The sequence below is a fragment of the Austrofundulus limnaeus genome, unplaced genomic scaffold (genome assembly GCF_001266775.1).
Source record: "Austrofundulus limnaeus strain Quisiro unplaced genomic scaffold, Austrofundulus_limnaeus-1.0 Scaffold30, whole genome shotgun sequence".
Lineage (NCBI taxonomy): Eukaryota > Metazoa > Chordata > Actinopteri > Cyprinodontiformes > Rivulidae > Austrofundulus > Austrofundulus limnaeus.
The window spans coordinates 1533955-1547359 of NW_013952432.1; the positions used below are offsets into that span (position 1 = coordinate 1533955).

General features: G+C 40.2%; 1 protein-coding gene and 1 long non-coding RNA gene across 4 annotated transcripts in view; one reads left to right on the forward strand and one right to left on the reverse strand.

Moving 5' to 3' along the window:
- LOC106515546 (uncharacterized) overlaps nt 1-9037 on the reverse strand; it is a 13346-nt gene extending 4309 nt beyond the window's left edge. The window contains exons 1-2 of one of the 2 annotated variants that reach the window (XR_001310021.1): nt 9003-9037; nt 4975-5117 (exon numbers count right to left, since the gene is read on the reverse strand). This is a non-coding gene — a long non-coding RNA (uncharacterized LOC106515546). Of the gene's footprint in view, nt 1-433; nt 493-4974; nt 5118-9002 lie in introns of those variants that run through there. The other variant, XR_001310020.1, reaches the window with a different exon arrangement.
- The window catches only part of gpr158a (G protein-coupled receptor 158a), a gene marked incomplete at its 3' end in the record, with an annotated part of 70655 nt that continues 57392 nt past the window's right edge, over nt 143-13405 (forward strand). For both annotated transcript variants that reach the window (XM_014005391.1, XM_014005392.1), the window contains 1 exon segment: nt 143-1332. In XM_014005391.1, the coding sequence (XP_013860845.1) occupies nt 479-1332 (854 nt within the window). In that variant the 5' untranslated portion in view covers nt 143-478.

A 13405-nucleotide genomic window follows, 5' to 3' on the forward strand; every position in this document is an offset into this window, starting at 1 on the left:
ATATAAACCTGCCCCCCACCCCTCCTCTCCGTTACCCCTCCCTTTCGTCCTCCCTCCTCCTTTTGATTCAGTCAACCACACGCAGAAGGAGAACATCCGCCACGCAGCAAAATCAAGACTGTCTACAGAGTAAAAAGAAGAAAAAAGAGGAGGAGGAGGAGGAGGAGGAGGAGGAGGTGGAGGAGGAGAGGGGCAAACAGCTGCAAGCGGATCTTCAACATCAACAAGCTGCATCTGTGAGGAAGAAGACGGGATTTGGAGAGGCCATTGAAAGGGAAGGGATTCCTGGCTCCTGATTTCAACAACAGAGGCGAGGTTTCCACACACACCCACGGAAGAAGAAAAAAAAATAAAAATCCTACAAGTGGTGATGCGATGGTTTAGGGGAGCAATTTGGTAGATTAGACGACGCGGAGAGAGAAATCCCCCCCACCTTCCCTTGAAATACATCTGTGGACGCTTTCTGCAGGGGAGATAGATGGCTGTTTTCCGGCTCTCGCTGCTGCTGCAGGTGGGATTCGTGCTCGGATCGAGCCACATATCCGCGGATTGGTCCGGCACCGGAGCGCAGGAGGCGATCCCCGGCGCTCAGACGCACCGGCGGCAGCTGGCGCAGCTCCGTGCGCAGGAGGCGGCGGGGACGCCGCAAAGGACCGTCGAGGCGCACCTCCCCCGAGAGGTCACGGCTTTCCTCCACACGGGGGACTCGACCACCTTACAGCACGCCAACTGCTCGCGGAAGTACGAGCTCCCCTCCGCGCGGGGAAGGGCGCCGCACGCGGCCCCGCATCACTCCATGAGCGGCGTCCTGGACACGGTGCTGCACGCCACCAACTTCCTCAACATGATCCTGCAAGCCAACAGGTCCAGGGAGCACAACCTCCGGCGAGACATCGAGTGGTACCACGCCTTAGTGAGGAGCATCCTGGAGGGAGACACCATGATCCACCGGGCGGTGGTGACCTTTGGCGGGGGCGCATCCTTCGCGGGGCCCTCGGTGCTCCTCCAAGCCACCAGGGCCGGTGGGGAGATCGTGCTCCAGGACCTCTCCGGCAGCGTGGCGCACCGCCATCTGCACAACCGCAGCGCCGACACGGAGTGGTACCACGAGATGAAGGACGGGAGGAACACCARCTTCCACAAAAGGGTCCTGAGCCAAGATTTGCAGTCTGTGGAGAGGAAACGAGCTGAGAGTTTCATCCCGGACAGAACCCACGTCAGGTGGTCTGCCCCTTACCTGGAGTGTGAAAATGGGAATTTTGTTCCTCGTTGGCTTTTGACTTTATCCGCTGCTTTTTACGGCTTGAAGTCCAACTTGGCACCTGAATTCAGGTAGGAACGCACAGAGACATGCCACTTTTTTAAATGCTTCTTAGATTTTCTTCGCATTAAAACCCACAAATATGAAGTTTAAGATACACTTTTGCAGCGCAAAAATACGAAATGATGATGTCATCCTGAAGGCGAAACACCTGATATAGCTATTAGAATACACCTGCTCCCTTTTACCCCTCCATAGGGTGGCCTCTCATCCCCCTTGTTACAGGAGGGGGCTCTCCTCTCCTCTCCTCTCCTCTCCTCTCCTCTCCTCTCCTCTGACAAGGCGGCAGAAGCTAAAAATAACCCTGATGTTGGATGTAGCTGCCGTGGAAACCTCTGTCTACAGGCCCTAATTCGTTTTTCAGACTCACTTGTCTGGGTGCAGGAAATGTATTTTCTTTTCTCTCCTAAATCTGCTCAACAGCCTAGAAGCAGCCAGCACAGAAAGATAAAGAAAACGTGGATGCAACATGGCTGCAGCTTGAACCACATGTTTTTGGGGTTTCATGCAAGTGTTATAAACCCAAGTTATGGCTCCAGAGGGTCCTGACCAATGAATATTTAATTGTTGTGTTTGTATCACCTTCAACTAATCTTTAATTGATACACCCAAGTAGATTGCAAACAAGACGGGATTGAAAATGAGCCAAAATACCTGATTTTTCAGGCGGTAATATCCCGAACTAAAGCCTCTCAGAGTATCAATCATCGCAAATTAACCCGTAACGCTCCAAGTGATGACTTCAATCTACTTGTCTGCTTTATTTTGCTAAATAAATTGTGTCACAGATAGTGTCTTCCAATTTCATTTATCATCTCCTACTTTTTCAATCCAATGTGATCAAGTCTGCTAAAGAAAAACCACCAAATGCAATACATTCAAACACATTATCAATGATGTAAACAGGTACAGAACAGCTGAAAGTAGAAATAAAATAGTTACTAAGTATAATGTAACTAGTAATAGTTAAAATTTTGTTTTACATAATGATGTGTTTTTAAATAAGATGTCAATAAATGTTTAAGTTTGGCAGAAATTGTGCTTATAAGACAAAATGTTGCCATTTTTGAGGAAAGTGCACACAGTTTGTACGTTTTCTTTCTTCATGCACAAAGCCATAACTTCGTGGTAATGAAATGTTTTTGGAAGTCAGAGATAACCTCACTGCTAATTGTGTCATAACGAACTGAAGCCCGGGCTGATGGTTGAGCTGTTCTAATTGTCACAATGGAATTAAACAGATAACATGTTTTTCTCACTATTCATTAAAGTTAATAGTCACGTAGTGTATTTGTGTTACAACATCACTGAACACCGTGCCAGCTTGGCTTTATCGACTCGTCTTTGAAATTCAAATCGGTCTCCTTTAAAAAGGCATAAAGACTTCCCTCAGTATGGAGGACACAGAGTCACGTTTCTGCGCATTCCGTTGCCCTTTTTTGTCAAATCTCATTCTCCTGTTTTCTTGACAGCCGTCTTTGAGATGCAGCAGCAGACAAGAAACCAAAGCTGAGGGGGAAGTCTGGCTTACACGGGCTATAGCTTCCTCAGATAAATACGCAGTCGATACTGGGATGAATTAATAATGAGTGATGTAGAACGAGTCTGCACAGTTTACTTCCTGTTCGAGATGATGATGCTGTAAGAACACAAGGTGACTTCTCGGGACTTTAATTCAGCCATCATGAAGAAACACAATTTTGAACCAATTCTGCTTTTCTTTATTTTATTTTTTATTGATTTATTTTTGCCTCCAGAAAGCCAGAAGTGTAGCCTCTCTTCATGAACAGTTCTTCCAACCTTCGGAAAAGATTTCATAATGTTATTTTGGACTTTAGCATCAGATGAACAGTACCTATAAATAATAATATGAGTTAAAAGAAAAAAGTCCCACAAAGACCTGACACAGAACTGATGCATCATCTTTTAGCTGAAGTGCTAAAAACTAGAGCTACTAGAATACGTAAAAGCTAAAATATCTCTGTCAAATTGTTTTTTTGTACGTTTTTTATATTCAACTAAAGAAATAACATATTCTGTCTTTGTTACAGACTACCAGTAACAAAAAACACAAAACTTTAACTTAAAATGCATTTGTTAATAAGTTTTTTCAACACATTTCTTGAGTTTAGGAGCTTTTCTGCGTCTGAATGATTCATATATTAGATTCAAATAGTTTAAAGTGGACGTATCATGCTTTTAAATTCTTTTTCACATTGAAATCATTCAGTTGGGGTCTACCGGTATATAAAACTGCAATGCTTTCGTCTCAATTCCTCCCTTTTGTAACTCCAAAAGACAAAGTTTGTTGGGCAGTAAAGTAAATCGTAAAACCAGAGTACCCGGAGAAAACCCACACAGGAACGAGGAGAACATTCAAACTCCACACGGAAAGACTCCAGGACCAAACCAAGGATCAAACCCAGGAACTTTTTGATGCTAGGCATCGGTGCCGTCGTGCTGCCAAATAAAAACAAATAATTAACGACTAAAGAGTAAAACAATGTTTTAAATCTTCCTGTTGAGAAAGTTTGTTGGCCTGAGCATGCAGGGGTGGCAGAAGAAACAAGACCTCCTTTAACGGCAACATTTCATGACCAAAAAAAAAAAAAAAAACGTGGCTACTAATTTTTGCTAACTGCAAAAACAGGAAAACACAAGGTTAGTGACAGCCATTATGGCATTTACACTGAAGGAAAAAACGAGCACAGTTTGAAGGGAAAGTGTTCGCCACTAACTAATGGGAGTTGCTAGAACATAATTTAGCAATCTGTTGTCAGGGGAATGGGGATTCAAAGGAGTTTTCACAGTGCTGTGCAATTTTTGCAGACACGCGTTTCTGATAAATCGACCTGTTATTTCTATAAAAGTGTAAAAAAGAATCACACTTCTCACTTCCTTTCTTTTCTTCCTTGACATTCTCTTCTGCCGCACAGACACAAACACCTTGTGTTTTAACRTTGGCATGTGTGTGTGTGTGCAAGGCATTGTTGGAGTTTCAGATGTTCTGTAGGATGAGCCATCCTAATTGGGAGATCACTCTCAACTCAGACGCAGTGGGAAAAAAAATACAGTCACACAGCAGAGAAAATGAGGCAGTAGGTGGTGCATGTATTCTGTGAACAAACTCGCCTTTCACGGCTCAAGCTTTAATTGCTTTGAGGGTGAAGCTCAGGCAGAAGCAGGAGCAGCGCTACGTTAAGGGGAAATTAATTGAAACAAACTTAAAAAAAAGCATGAGAAAGATTTTTCAGCATATTCTTCCAACGGCCAAATAAGTTGTAATCAGACGTGCAGATCTTTTTATTAGTGCTTCAGATTGGCTGTGCATGCAGAGGAGAGTGCCGGGCTTCGATGGGAGCAGAGTGGGAGGCTTTGAGCTCCAGGAGGAGCCAGCAGCATCTGCTTCCATGGACTCTGTCCAGAAACAAATAGGAAGAAACCCCAACAGTTCCGGAGGCTAAATATGATAATGTTTGATGCTAAACTGAGCTGAAGCAGTGTAGGTGTAAAAAAGAAAAAGAAAGAAAGAAGTTATTCAAGAGGAAATTCTGTGAATATTCGCAGGTTGGCATGGCACTAAAACACTCCACTGAGCTCTTTAAACCCAATGAGGACTGAAGCACGGTGAAACGGTAAATAATGAGTCTAACCTTATACCAAGCAAGCATTAAAGTTCCCTGAGGTGCTCCTCCTGACGTCAGTGGGGCTTCTCTGCTCAGTCAGGTGGTCTGTCGATACGATGTCCTGTAAATGTCAGCCGTACAGAAAATAGAACCACACAGGTTTTCTGCTGCTGTAAACAGAGATATTACAGACATATTCTGAAGGATTTCTGTGAACAATATCATATTAAATTCATAATATAACGCACAGTGGAAAGGGTTTTATTTTTTTATCTTTTGCAAATCTGCTAGCAGTTTGTCAAAAGTAGTAACTAGCCAGCTTTCACTCAACAAACCTGAAGTTAAAACTGGTTCTTTGATGAGTTGTTTGGTGTTTGTGGACACAACAATGGTTCATCTCTTAAGTTTTAGGAGCCTTTGAATGCCTGAAGAATTTACAGAGCCAAAATTAACTGGCCAAACAGGAAACTCCACTAAAAATGATCAGCGATTCAAAATAAGTGAAAAAGTAAAGTTACTACTTAAAACTACTGTGTTGATTAAGACGCGTTTTAAAAAGTCCAAGAAAATAACGATTGCTTGGAAGCAAAATTAAAAAAAAAAAAGCGATGACTCAAAATGTGTTTTCTTCCCATAAAAAAGCAAAATTTGAAGCCATAATTTTTGTAAATATTTGCTCTCTGTTTGGGTTCTTTTAGGGAGAAAAAAGGACTTACATCAAGGCATTTTTTATTAAATAATTTATTTTCTCTTTGGACGCAAAATGTAAATAGATGAAGGATTCTGTTGTAGGTGATAGTTTATCCTTTAGAAAATAGAGTCTGTATTAAATTGTGTGCAGATTCTTGAAAGTTTTTGAAGATAAATTTAGTCACTTATACGTTCTTACAGGTTGACAAAATACAAAAAAAATATTTATGTAGTGGCTAATTGTAATGCAGGACATAAACACAAGCAGAGTTGGGTAATGTTGACATAAAAATGTATCACAATAAATTGTGGTACTTTGATGATTTTATGACAATTAGATGACAATTAGACTTACCCCTAATTTACACTACATGCGTTCCGGCTCCGCAGCAAATACACACCCATTATAATCAATGAGAGTGTTAACACTGGCTGCGCACGAGGCGGGAAGCGTCGGGGAGCAGACGGCGATCCGGCAAAATTAGAACAGATCCTTTTTTGCCAGATGCAGGGGCTGCGCCGGAGTCAATTTTTAAAGATTACGTCGCACCAACAGGAAAAGAAACAAGCACAACATCCGTATTTTCAAAATAAGACACTTTTAGGCTGGATAATTTGTCGGAATAATGTCAAAATTGCAGATATATTAATAAACATATGGATATATTTCTACACAAATGCTGTCAAAATGTATCGTTCTGTTTGGAAAGCAGATGGAAACGTTTAGCATGAAGCATTTGTGTGGACACACGATACACGTGGATTTTATTTTGAAATCAGAAGTTTCAGAAAGACTACAGCGAGACAGTTTCAACATAGAAATCAAAAGCCTTTATATCATTGTTTTCAGTTGTGTTTGGAGTTCGTCTTTYACAGAATTTATTATTTTTTGCTGTTATCACTGAATTTATCGCGCAATCTCCTTCCTGCACACTCTGTCGGACCGGAGCGGACGCTGTATAAATTGAGACACAAACGAACAGCTGAGACCTGCGCACCGCAGCGCAGCGGAGCAGAGACACATGTAGTATAAATCCAGGGTAAGCCAACGTGTGGCTTTGGTCCACATTTTCTGTCTTTCTTCACACTCCGGTTTATGTCTGTGTTTCCGGTGAGTAAAGAAGTTTGTAGTTTTAGTAGTGGGGTTAGGGTTAGCTCTGCTGTGCCTTCCACCACTGGACTCACATGTGCACCTGAAAATACATCATCACGTGGTACTAATGGCAGTAACTGCAAAGTGGCAAAAAATTAATTGTTGACAGTTTTACTGCCGATTTATTGCACATGATGCAATTTTGCCAAACCCTGCTGAAGAGATGAACAATAATTTGCAGTTTTGAAAAATCTTGCATCATGGTCTGTAACTTAAAGACACATAAGCTTTTGTACTTTTTTGTTAGGAAAACATCAATAGCTTCAGGTAAGTTGTACAGTAATCCAAGTGAACATTAAAGTTACTATGAGTTATTAGGAAAAGTTTGTGAGATAATGAATCTAAACACTCCACTTTGTTCTTAGAAGGCGTCTTTGAAAGGTTTGCACAATCTGGAATAAAAAGAACCAGCTCTATGAAAATGGAAGCAGTCTTCCATCTTCCCCCCCATGGGTGCCGAATCTTTTTTGATGCTCGGCGACAGAACTCAATAAAATGACCCGAGCTGCACCGAAATGCTAGTAGACAAGCAGCTTTGTGCCCAGCGGCTTGACTCACATTAGCTTTGGCGCGTCCTGTCAGCTTAATGCATTTCCATCACGGAGGAGACATTTTCATTGGGAAGGCTGAGTGGCTCTAGCTTTGTGAGCGTTCTGTGACGCATAAACGGTGCCCTCCTTAGAGGACAGGCAGTGCTCTTATAAGACACCAGGCCTGGAGGGGTGCGTGCCCGAGCTCCAGAGTATTTCCAGCCAATTAAATAAATCTAATACACCCTGTATAATTACGTACCTTATGCTATTATTGACTTTACAATATTTGAGCAAAGTACATAAAGATCAGCAGTGTCTTTGAAATGATTAAGAGGAGTTGTGAGCCGTCACATCAAACTGACTATTAAATCCCAGTGTGGTTTGTGGAAAAATAGACAGCTATTAAAACATTTGCAACAGTTGAATTTTGTCAACATGTAATGAATAAATACCTAATTTATGGCTTGTTTAAATGAAATATCTAAAACATAATCTTAAATATTTTTTGAAGCCTTTTTTTCAGCAATATGATTTTGAGCAGAAAAGCCTACATTTTTTGTCATTTTCTCTTTGCACTAGCAAAGTTTTTTCTTCCCAGCTGTTAAATTTTAATATTCACAATTTGATTGAGGTTTCCCATTTAAAACAACGTAAAAAATCCTCCTAAAATAACCTAAAAATGTAAATGGGTTAACCTGATTAGGAAGACAAATCAAGCCATAGTTCTAGAAGAGGTGTGTAAAGCACTTGAAAAAAAGAACTAAGTAAAGTAAAAATACTTTCACAGAAAATGACTTGTAAAAATGAATTTTACTGATAAGAAAAGTACTTAAGTAAAATACATAAAGCTGCTCACAATAATCAGGATAATAAAAGTACTTTTATACACTCTTAAAAAGTGTTTAATTTACTTAACCAAATTATATCAACTGGCTCCACTAAACTGAGTTGAGTGAATTGAACAATTTTCACATTTTCTTTAAGAGAAACATTTACATTTATTTGCATTTTGTTTGCATTCATTTACATTTGCTTTAGAGAGTGCATAAACAACTGTTTTCATGATCAGTTCCAGTCAAATTTAATTTTGTAGTGTGAAATGATGTGCTAATGTTTGAAGTAAATAAGTAAAAGTACCATTTTTATGTTTTGAATGTAACAAAATAAAATCAAAAGTTACGATTAAAATAAATACTTATAGATCCTCAAATGTTTTTGTTAAGTACTATGATGAAGTAAATGTACTTCATAGGGTTGGGCAACATTGACAAAATAATTTTTCATTATTAATTGTAGCATTTAGCCAATGATTTAATATGAACATTTATAGAAGACTAATGCTTTTGCATATTTTTGACTCTAAATCAATTATGATACAATTTAGCCCAACACTAGTACTTTGTTACTACACACCTCTGTCTGGAACCACTCATGTCGGGATGGTCTATGCATCAAAATGTATCTTATAAAGCCAGGAATCTGAAAATGTGCTTACCGTATTTATTCAAGTATAATAAGTAAAATTAAATCCATAAAACCATCCATAAGGTTGGGGGGTAGTACTATACTCCAATAAATATTTTCACTTATGTATTTTACCTGAAATATCGGCTTCATTCACAAAATGCCTGAGTCCTGAAATGAGACCACGTCGTAAAAAGCAGTTGAAGTGAACTTACCTCTGACGCTCCTCTGTGCTTCAGAAAGATAATAACAGATCCAGGCAGGTGACATGATGTGAAAAAAACGTATAAAAGAAAGCAGTCCTGCACCTTAGTAATGATAATGAACTAAAGACATTAGCGTGTGACCGAGCCGCTCCTGGAACAACAACAAACACATGTTCGTCTGTAATGGCTGCCATCTACTGGTGTTCTGAAAAAGTTTATATCCCTGAAAAAAAGTTTCCCCACCAGAGGGGGCGCTCACGAGTAGGAAGTAATCTGCTTTTCCCCCACAAGATGGCCCAAATCTCATGTGAAGTCTCTGACTTTTGTGTTGGCATCCTGGTGGGCTATGTGTAAAATGCCAGAATTCATATGATGCTGATATGCAGTATACTGTATTTGTTGTCAAAATACCTTTTAGTACATATGTTGTTAAAATAAAATGAACAGTCCAATGATCATTTTTTACTGATATGTATAAAGACTGCAAAGGCTGAAAATCTTGAAGTCTGTAGGAAATTGGAGATAGTTTGAGGATTACATTTTTTATGCTTTTTAAGCTAAAAAAAAGGGGGGGGGTTGTATTATACATGAGATCGTATTATATACAAATAAATACGATAGGCCATTTTGACCAAATTTGACATATTCCTCAGTTTGATGTGATGAGTCACAATTTATGATTTATTGCAGCTATCAGATTTGACTTATGCAGCTTTTTTACAGAAAAAAATACTTCTGTCACCTGTTTGCATCAAAACGTTTGTTTGGGTGAACCTGAAATAGGTTCGCAGCATGAATTCTAATTAACAAACTCAAATGCAGAGACTATTATCTGTTACTGATAGTGACATGTCATGAGCCTGGTAGTCAGTTTCATTCAAACTCACATTAAGGTCCAACTTGTTGTAAAAAGGGACCATGGAAGCCTTCACTCTGAGCCTGTTTCGACCAATACCCCCTTTGTAGCTCATAAACCATTGAGCAGAGCAGATCTACCATTAACTTTATAAGGTTTAAACAAACATTAGAACAAAATGTCAGAAAGAGCAGAACCCCTGCTGCTGGGATGCCCCTCCCTCTTCACTGGGCTGGCCTTTAAACTCACAAAGAATGGTGGATGAAAGGATTGAACACGCTGTATCCTGGGGCATCACTATCTCCAACTCTCTGTGATAATCCTGTCTTTACCCCCACAGTTTCACAACTACCCTAATTACATGAGGGGATTTCTGTTTCTACTGGAACAAAACTGTTAATTGACTTTATATCAATAATGCTCCAATTCAAGTTTACACCTAATTGCTACAAAGAGGTCATGAAGAAATTCCTTCCAGTGACCAATAGACTTTATTTTCATGTGAAGTTTATGGAGAAAATAAAGTCCAACTTCTGTGAATTGTAAAGTTTGATGTATCAGAACAAAATAAAAAAAACTATCTGGTCTTCCCCAGATTCTAAAATTATTCAAAATTAGCTATAATGAATGAAAACCGAAACTGAAACAAGCATTTCAGAAGACTTCTGCAACAATGTCTTCTGGACATATTCCACAGTCAAATGTGAGGCCATCTGTCTGACAGGTGAAGACTAGACAAAACTGGATCATTCGGCTGACAATAATCCCAAACACAGCAAAAAACCTGCAACTTAATGGCTGAAAGACAAACCAATCAAGGGGCTGCAGTGGTCCAATCAAGGACCGGCTGTGGTGGGACCTTAAAAACTCAGAAAATAATTATCTTAAATTATCTTAATAATTATCTTAAAACCTCAGTGAAGCAAATTTGGAAAGATGAATGGGTCAAAATTCCTCCATAATCACTTTCAAATTCATAGAGAAAACAACAGTTGCTGCTATGAGCTATGAGGTGCAGACAGGTGTTATGAGGTCATAGTTTTTTGATTTGACAAAATAATTTTCCATCTGCCTTAATGTCTGCTGGTACATCTCAATGTGGTGAATCCAATCAGACAAATAGTGTGGACAAACCCGATGAGCCGAGCTATTAGCTTCTCCAAGATCAATTCTATCTCGCCAGCAAAGTCCAGGAATGACATTCGGCCCACGACCCCCACCAGAACCGCTTGCAGACCGAGTCCAGCTCGCACAAGGCTAAAGTCTGTGTGCTGAAAGCACAGCAATCCTTCATATTGGTCATGCAGCCAGAAATTGGCCTGAATAGTCATCAACGTTGTTTTGTAGAACATCAGGAGATCACCAAGCCAATCTGTAGAAATCCAGTGATCAGAATCCAAACATATATCCAGCTAGTTGAACAGAGCAGAACAGAGGTCCAAACTTTATTAAGAGACCAGCTGTCGGGTCTTGGGGGTCTGTGCAGCTCTAGGGCGGGNCCGCGAAGCCACTGCTCGCGCTCCTCGTAGCCACTTTCCAAAAATTATGAGCCAGCATTTGCAATGCGTGAGTTCTCAGCCATTATCTCTGTGTCAAGCCCAGCAGACGCTCTCTCTTTCCCTCTTTCCTCATTGCAAGCTATTTTAAACGCCATATGTCTACTTTGGCTGGGGATGCCAAAGACCACCCGGGGAGTTGGAAGCAGAAGCGACGAAAAAGGAGGTGATTGCGTGAAAAAGAAAACAGACCATTTTCTTCTTTATTTACTCTGCAGGTTTAAAAACGCCAACCCTGAGAAAGCAATAATCCTTAAGCTGTGACCAAAAACAGACATTTTGATGAATCCTGCATCACAAACAAATGGCCATATTCCTGCGCTCTGTGTTTCCTGTTATATAACAAAGAATTGGAAGCAATTTCTCAGCTAAACAACCAACAGTGCAGGAGAAAAACACTGAGGTCAGCTTGCCCCAAGGAAGGACCAAAGCAGCTGTTATTAATACCAGAAATACAAGCAAAGAGAGCCGTGCACTCGCCTGGTGTGCCCACTGGGAGCTGGGTGTAGCAATACGGCTGCTGCACACCTGGAGAACATGCCAAAGCAGCAATATTTGTGGAATTGTGTGAGTGTGTCTGCCCAAGCCAACAAAACAGAATCGGTCAAGAATTTTTTTCTGTCTTGTTGTAAGTATTTACAGTAATATGCATTAAAAAAGATTGTGGCCAAGTTGTAATCTTTAAATATACATATTTTTTGTTTGGTTTAAGGTGTGTTTATGCATACACATCACAAAATAAGTCACAATAAATTCAAAAATGTCAGTTTAGAAAATAAATAGACACTACTTTTGTCTCATATTCGCTACAGTTAGGTCTATATCTATTTGGACACTGAAACAAAGTTTGTTTTATTTACTTGTTTACTGAAACATATTTATATTATGGACATAGACATACATAAACTCCAGTCTTTCTGCTTTCATTTGAGGTTATCTATAATAAAATTGGATGAAGGGTTTTGGAGTTCAGCTCCTTAACATGTGCCACCCTGTTTTTAAAGGGACCAAAAGTAATTGGACAATTGACTCAAAGGCTATTTCATGGGCAGGTGTTGACAATTCCTTTGCTATCCTTCTCAATGAGGCAAACACAAGGGCTGGAGTTTATTTGGAGCTGGAGTCTTGCATTTAGAAGATTTTGCTGTGTAGAAAACATGTGGTGAAAGGAGCTCTCCATGCAGGTGAAACAAGCCATCCTTAAGCTGCGAAAACAGAAAAAAAATTGAAAAATTGCTACAATATTAGGAGTGGCAAAATCTACACTTTGGTGCATCCTTCACAACAGCCAACCAAATAAACAACACTCTCCAGGAGGTAGGCATATTAATATCCAACTGTACCATAAAGAGAAGACTGCATGAAATTAAGTACAGAGGGTACATTGCACCGTGCAAGCCACTCGTAAGCCTCAAGAATAAAAAGGCTAGATTGGACTTTGCTAAAAAAAAATTTTTTTAAAAAAATTCTTAAAAAGCCAACACAGTTCTGGAAGAACATTTTTTAGACAGATTAAACCAAGATCAATTTCTACCAAACTGATGGATAAAAAAATGGTAAAGGCATGGGGCACCTCATGAGCCAAAGCATACCACATCTGTAAAACACGGCAGATGCAGTGTGATGGCTTGGACAGGACTGTCCATGGCACTGGCCCACAAGGATTTATTGATGATGTGACACAGGAAAAAAGCAGTCGAATGAATTCTGAGGTATTCAGAGACAGACTGTGTGCTCAAATGCAGCCAAACTGATTGGTCAGCGCTTTGTAATACCGATGGACAATCACTCAAAACATAAAGCCAAAGCAACCCAGGAGTTTATTAAAGCAAAGGAGTGGAATATTCTTGAATGGTCACCTGATCTCAACCCAGTTGAGCATTTCACTTGTTAAAGACTAAACTTCAGACAGAAAGGCCCACAAACAGCAACTGAAAATCGCTGCAGTGGAGGCCTGGCAGAGCATTAAAAAGGAGGAAACACTGCGTCTGGTGATATCC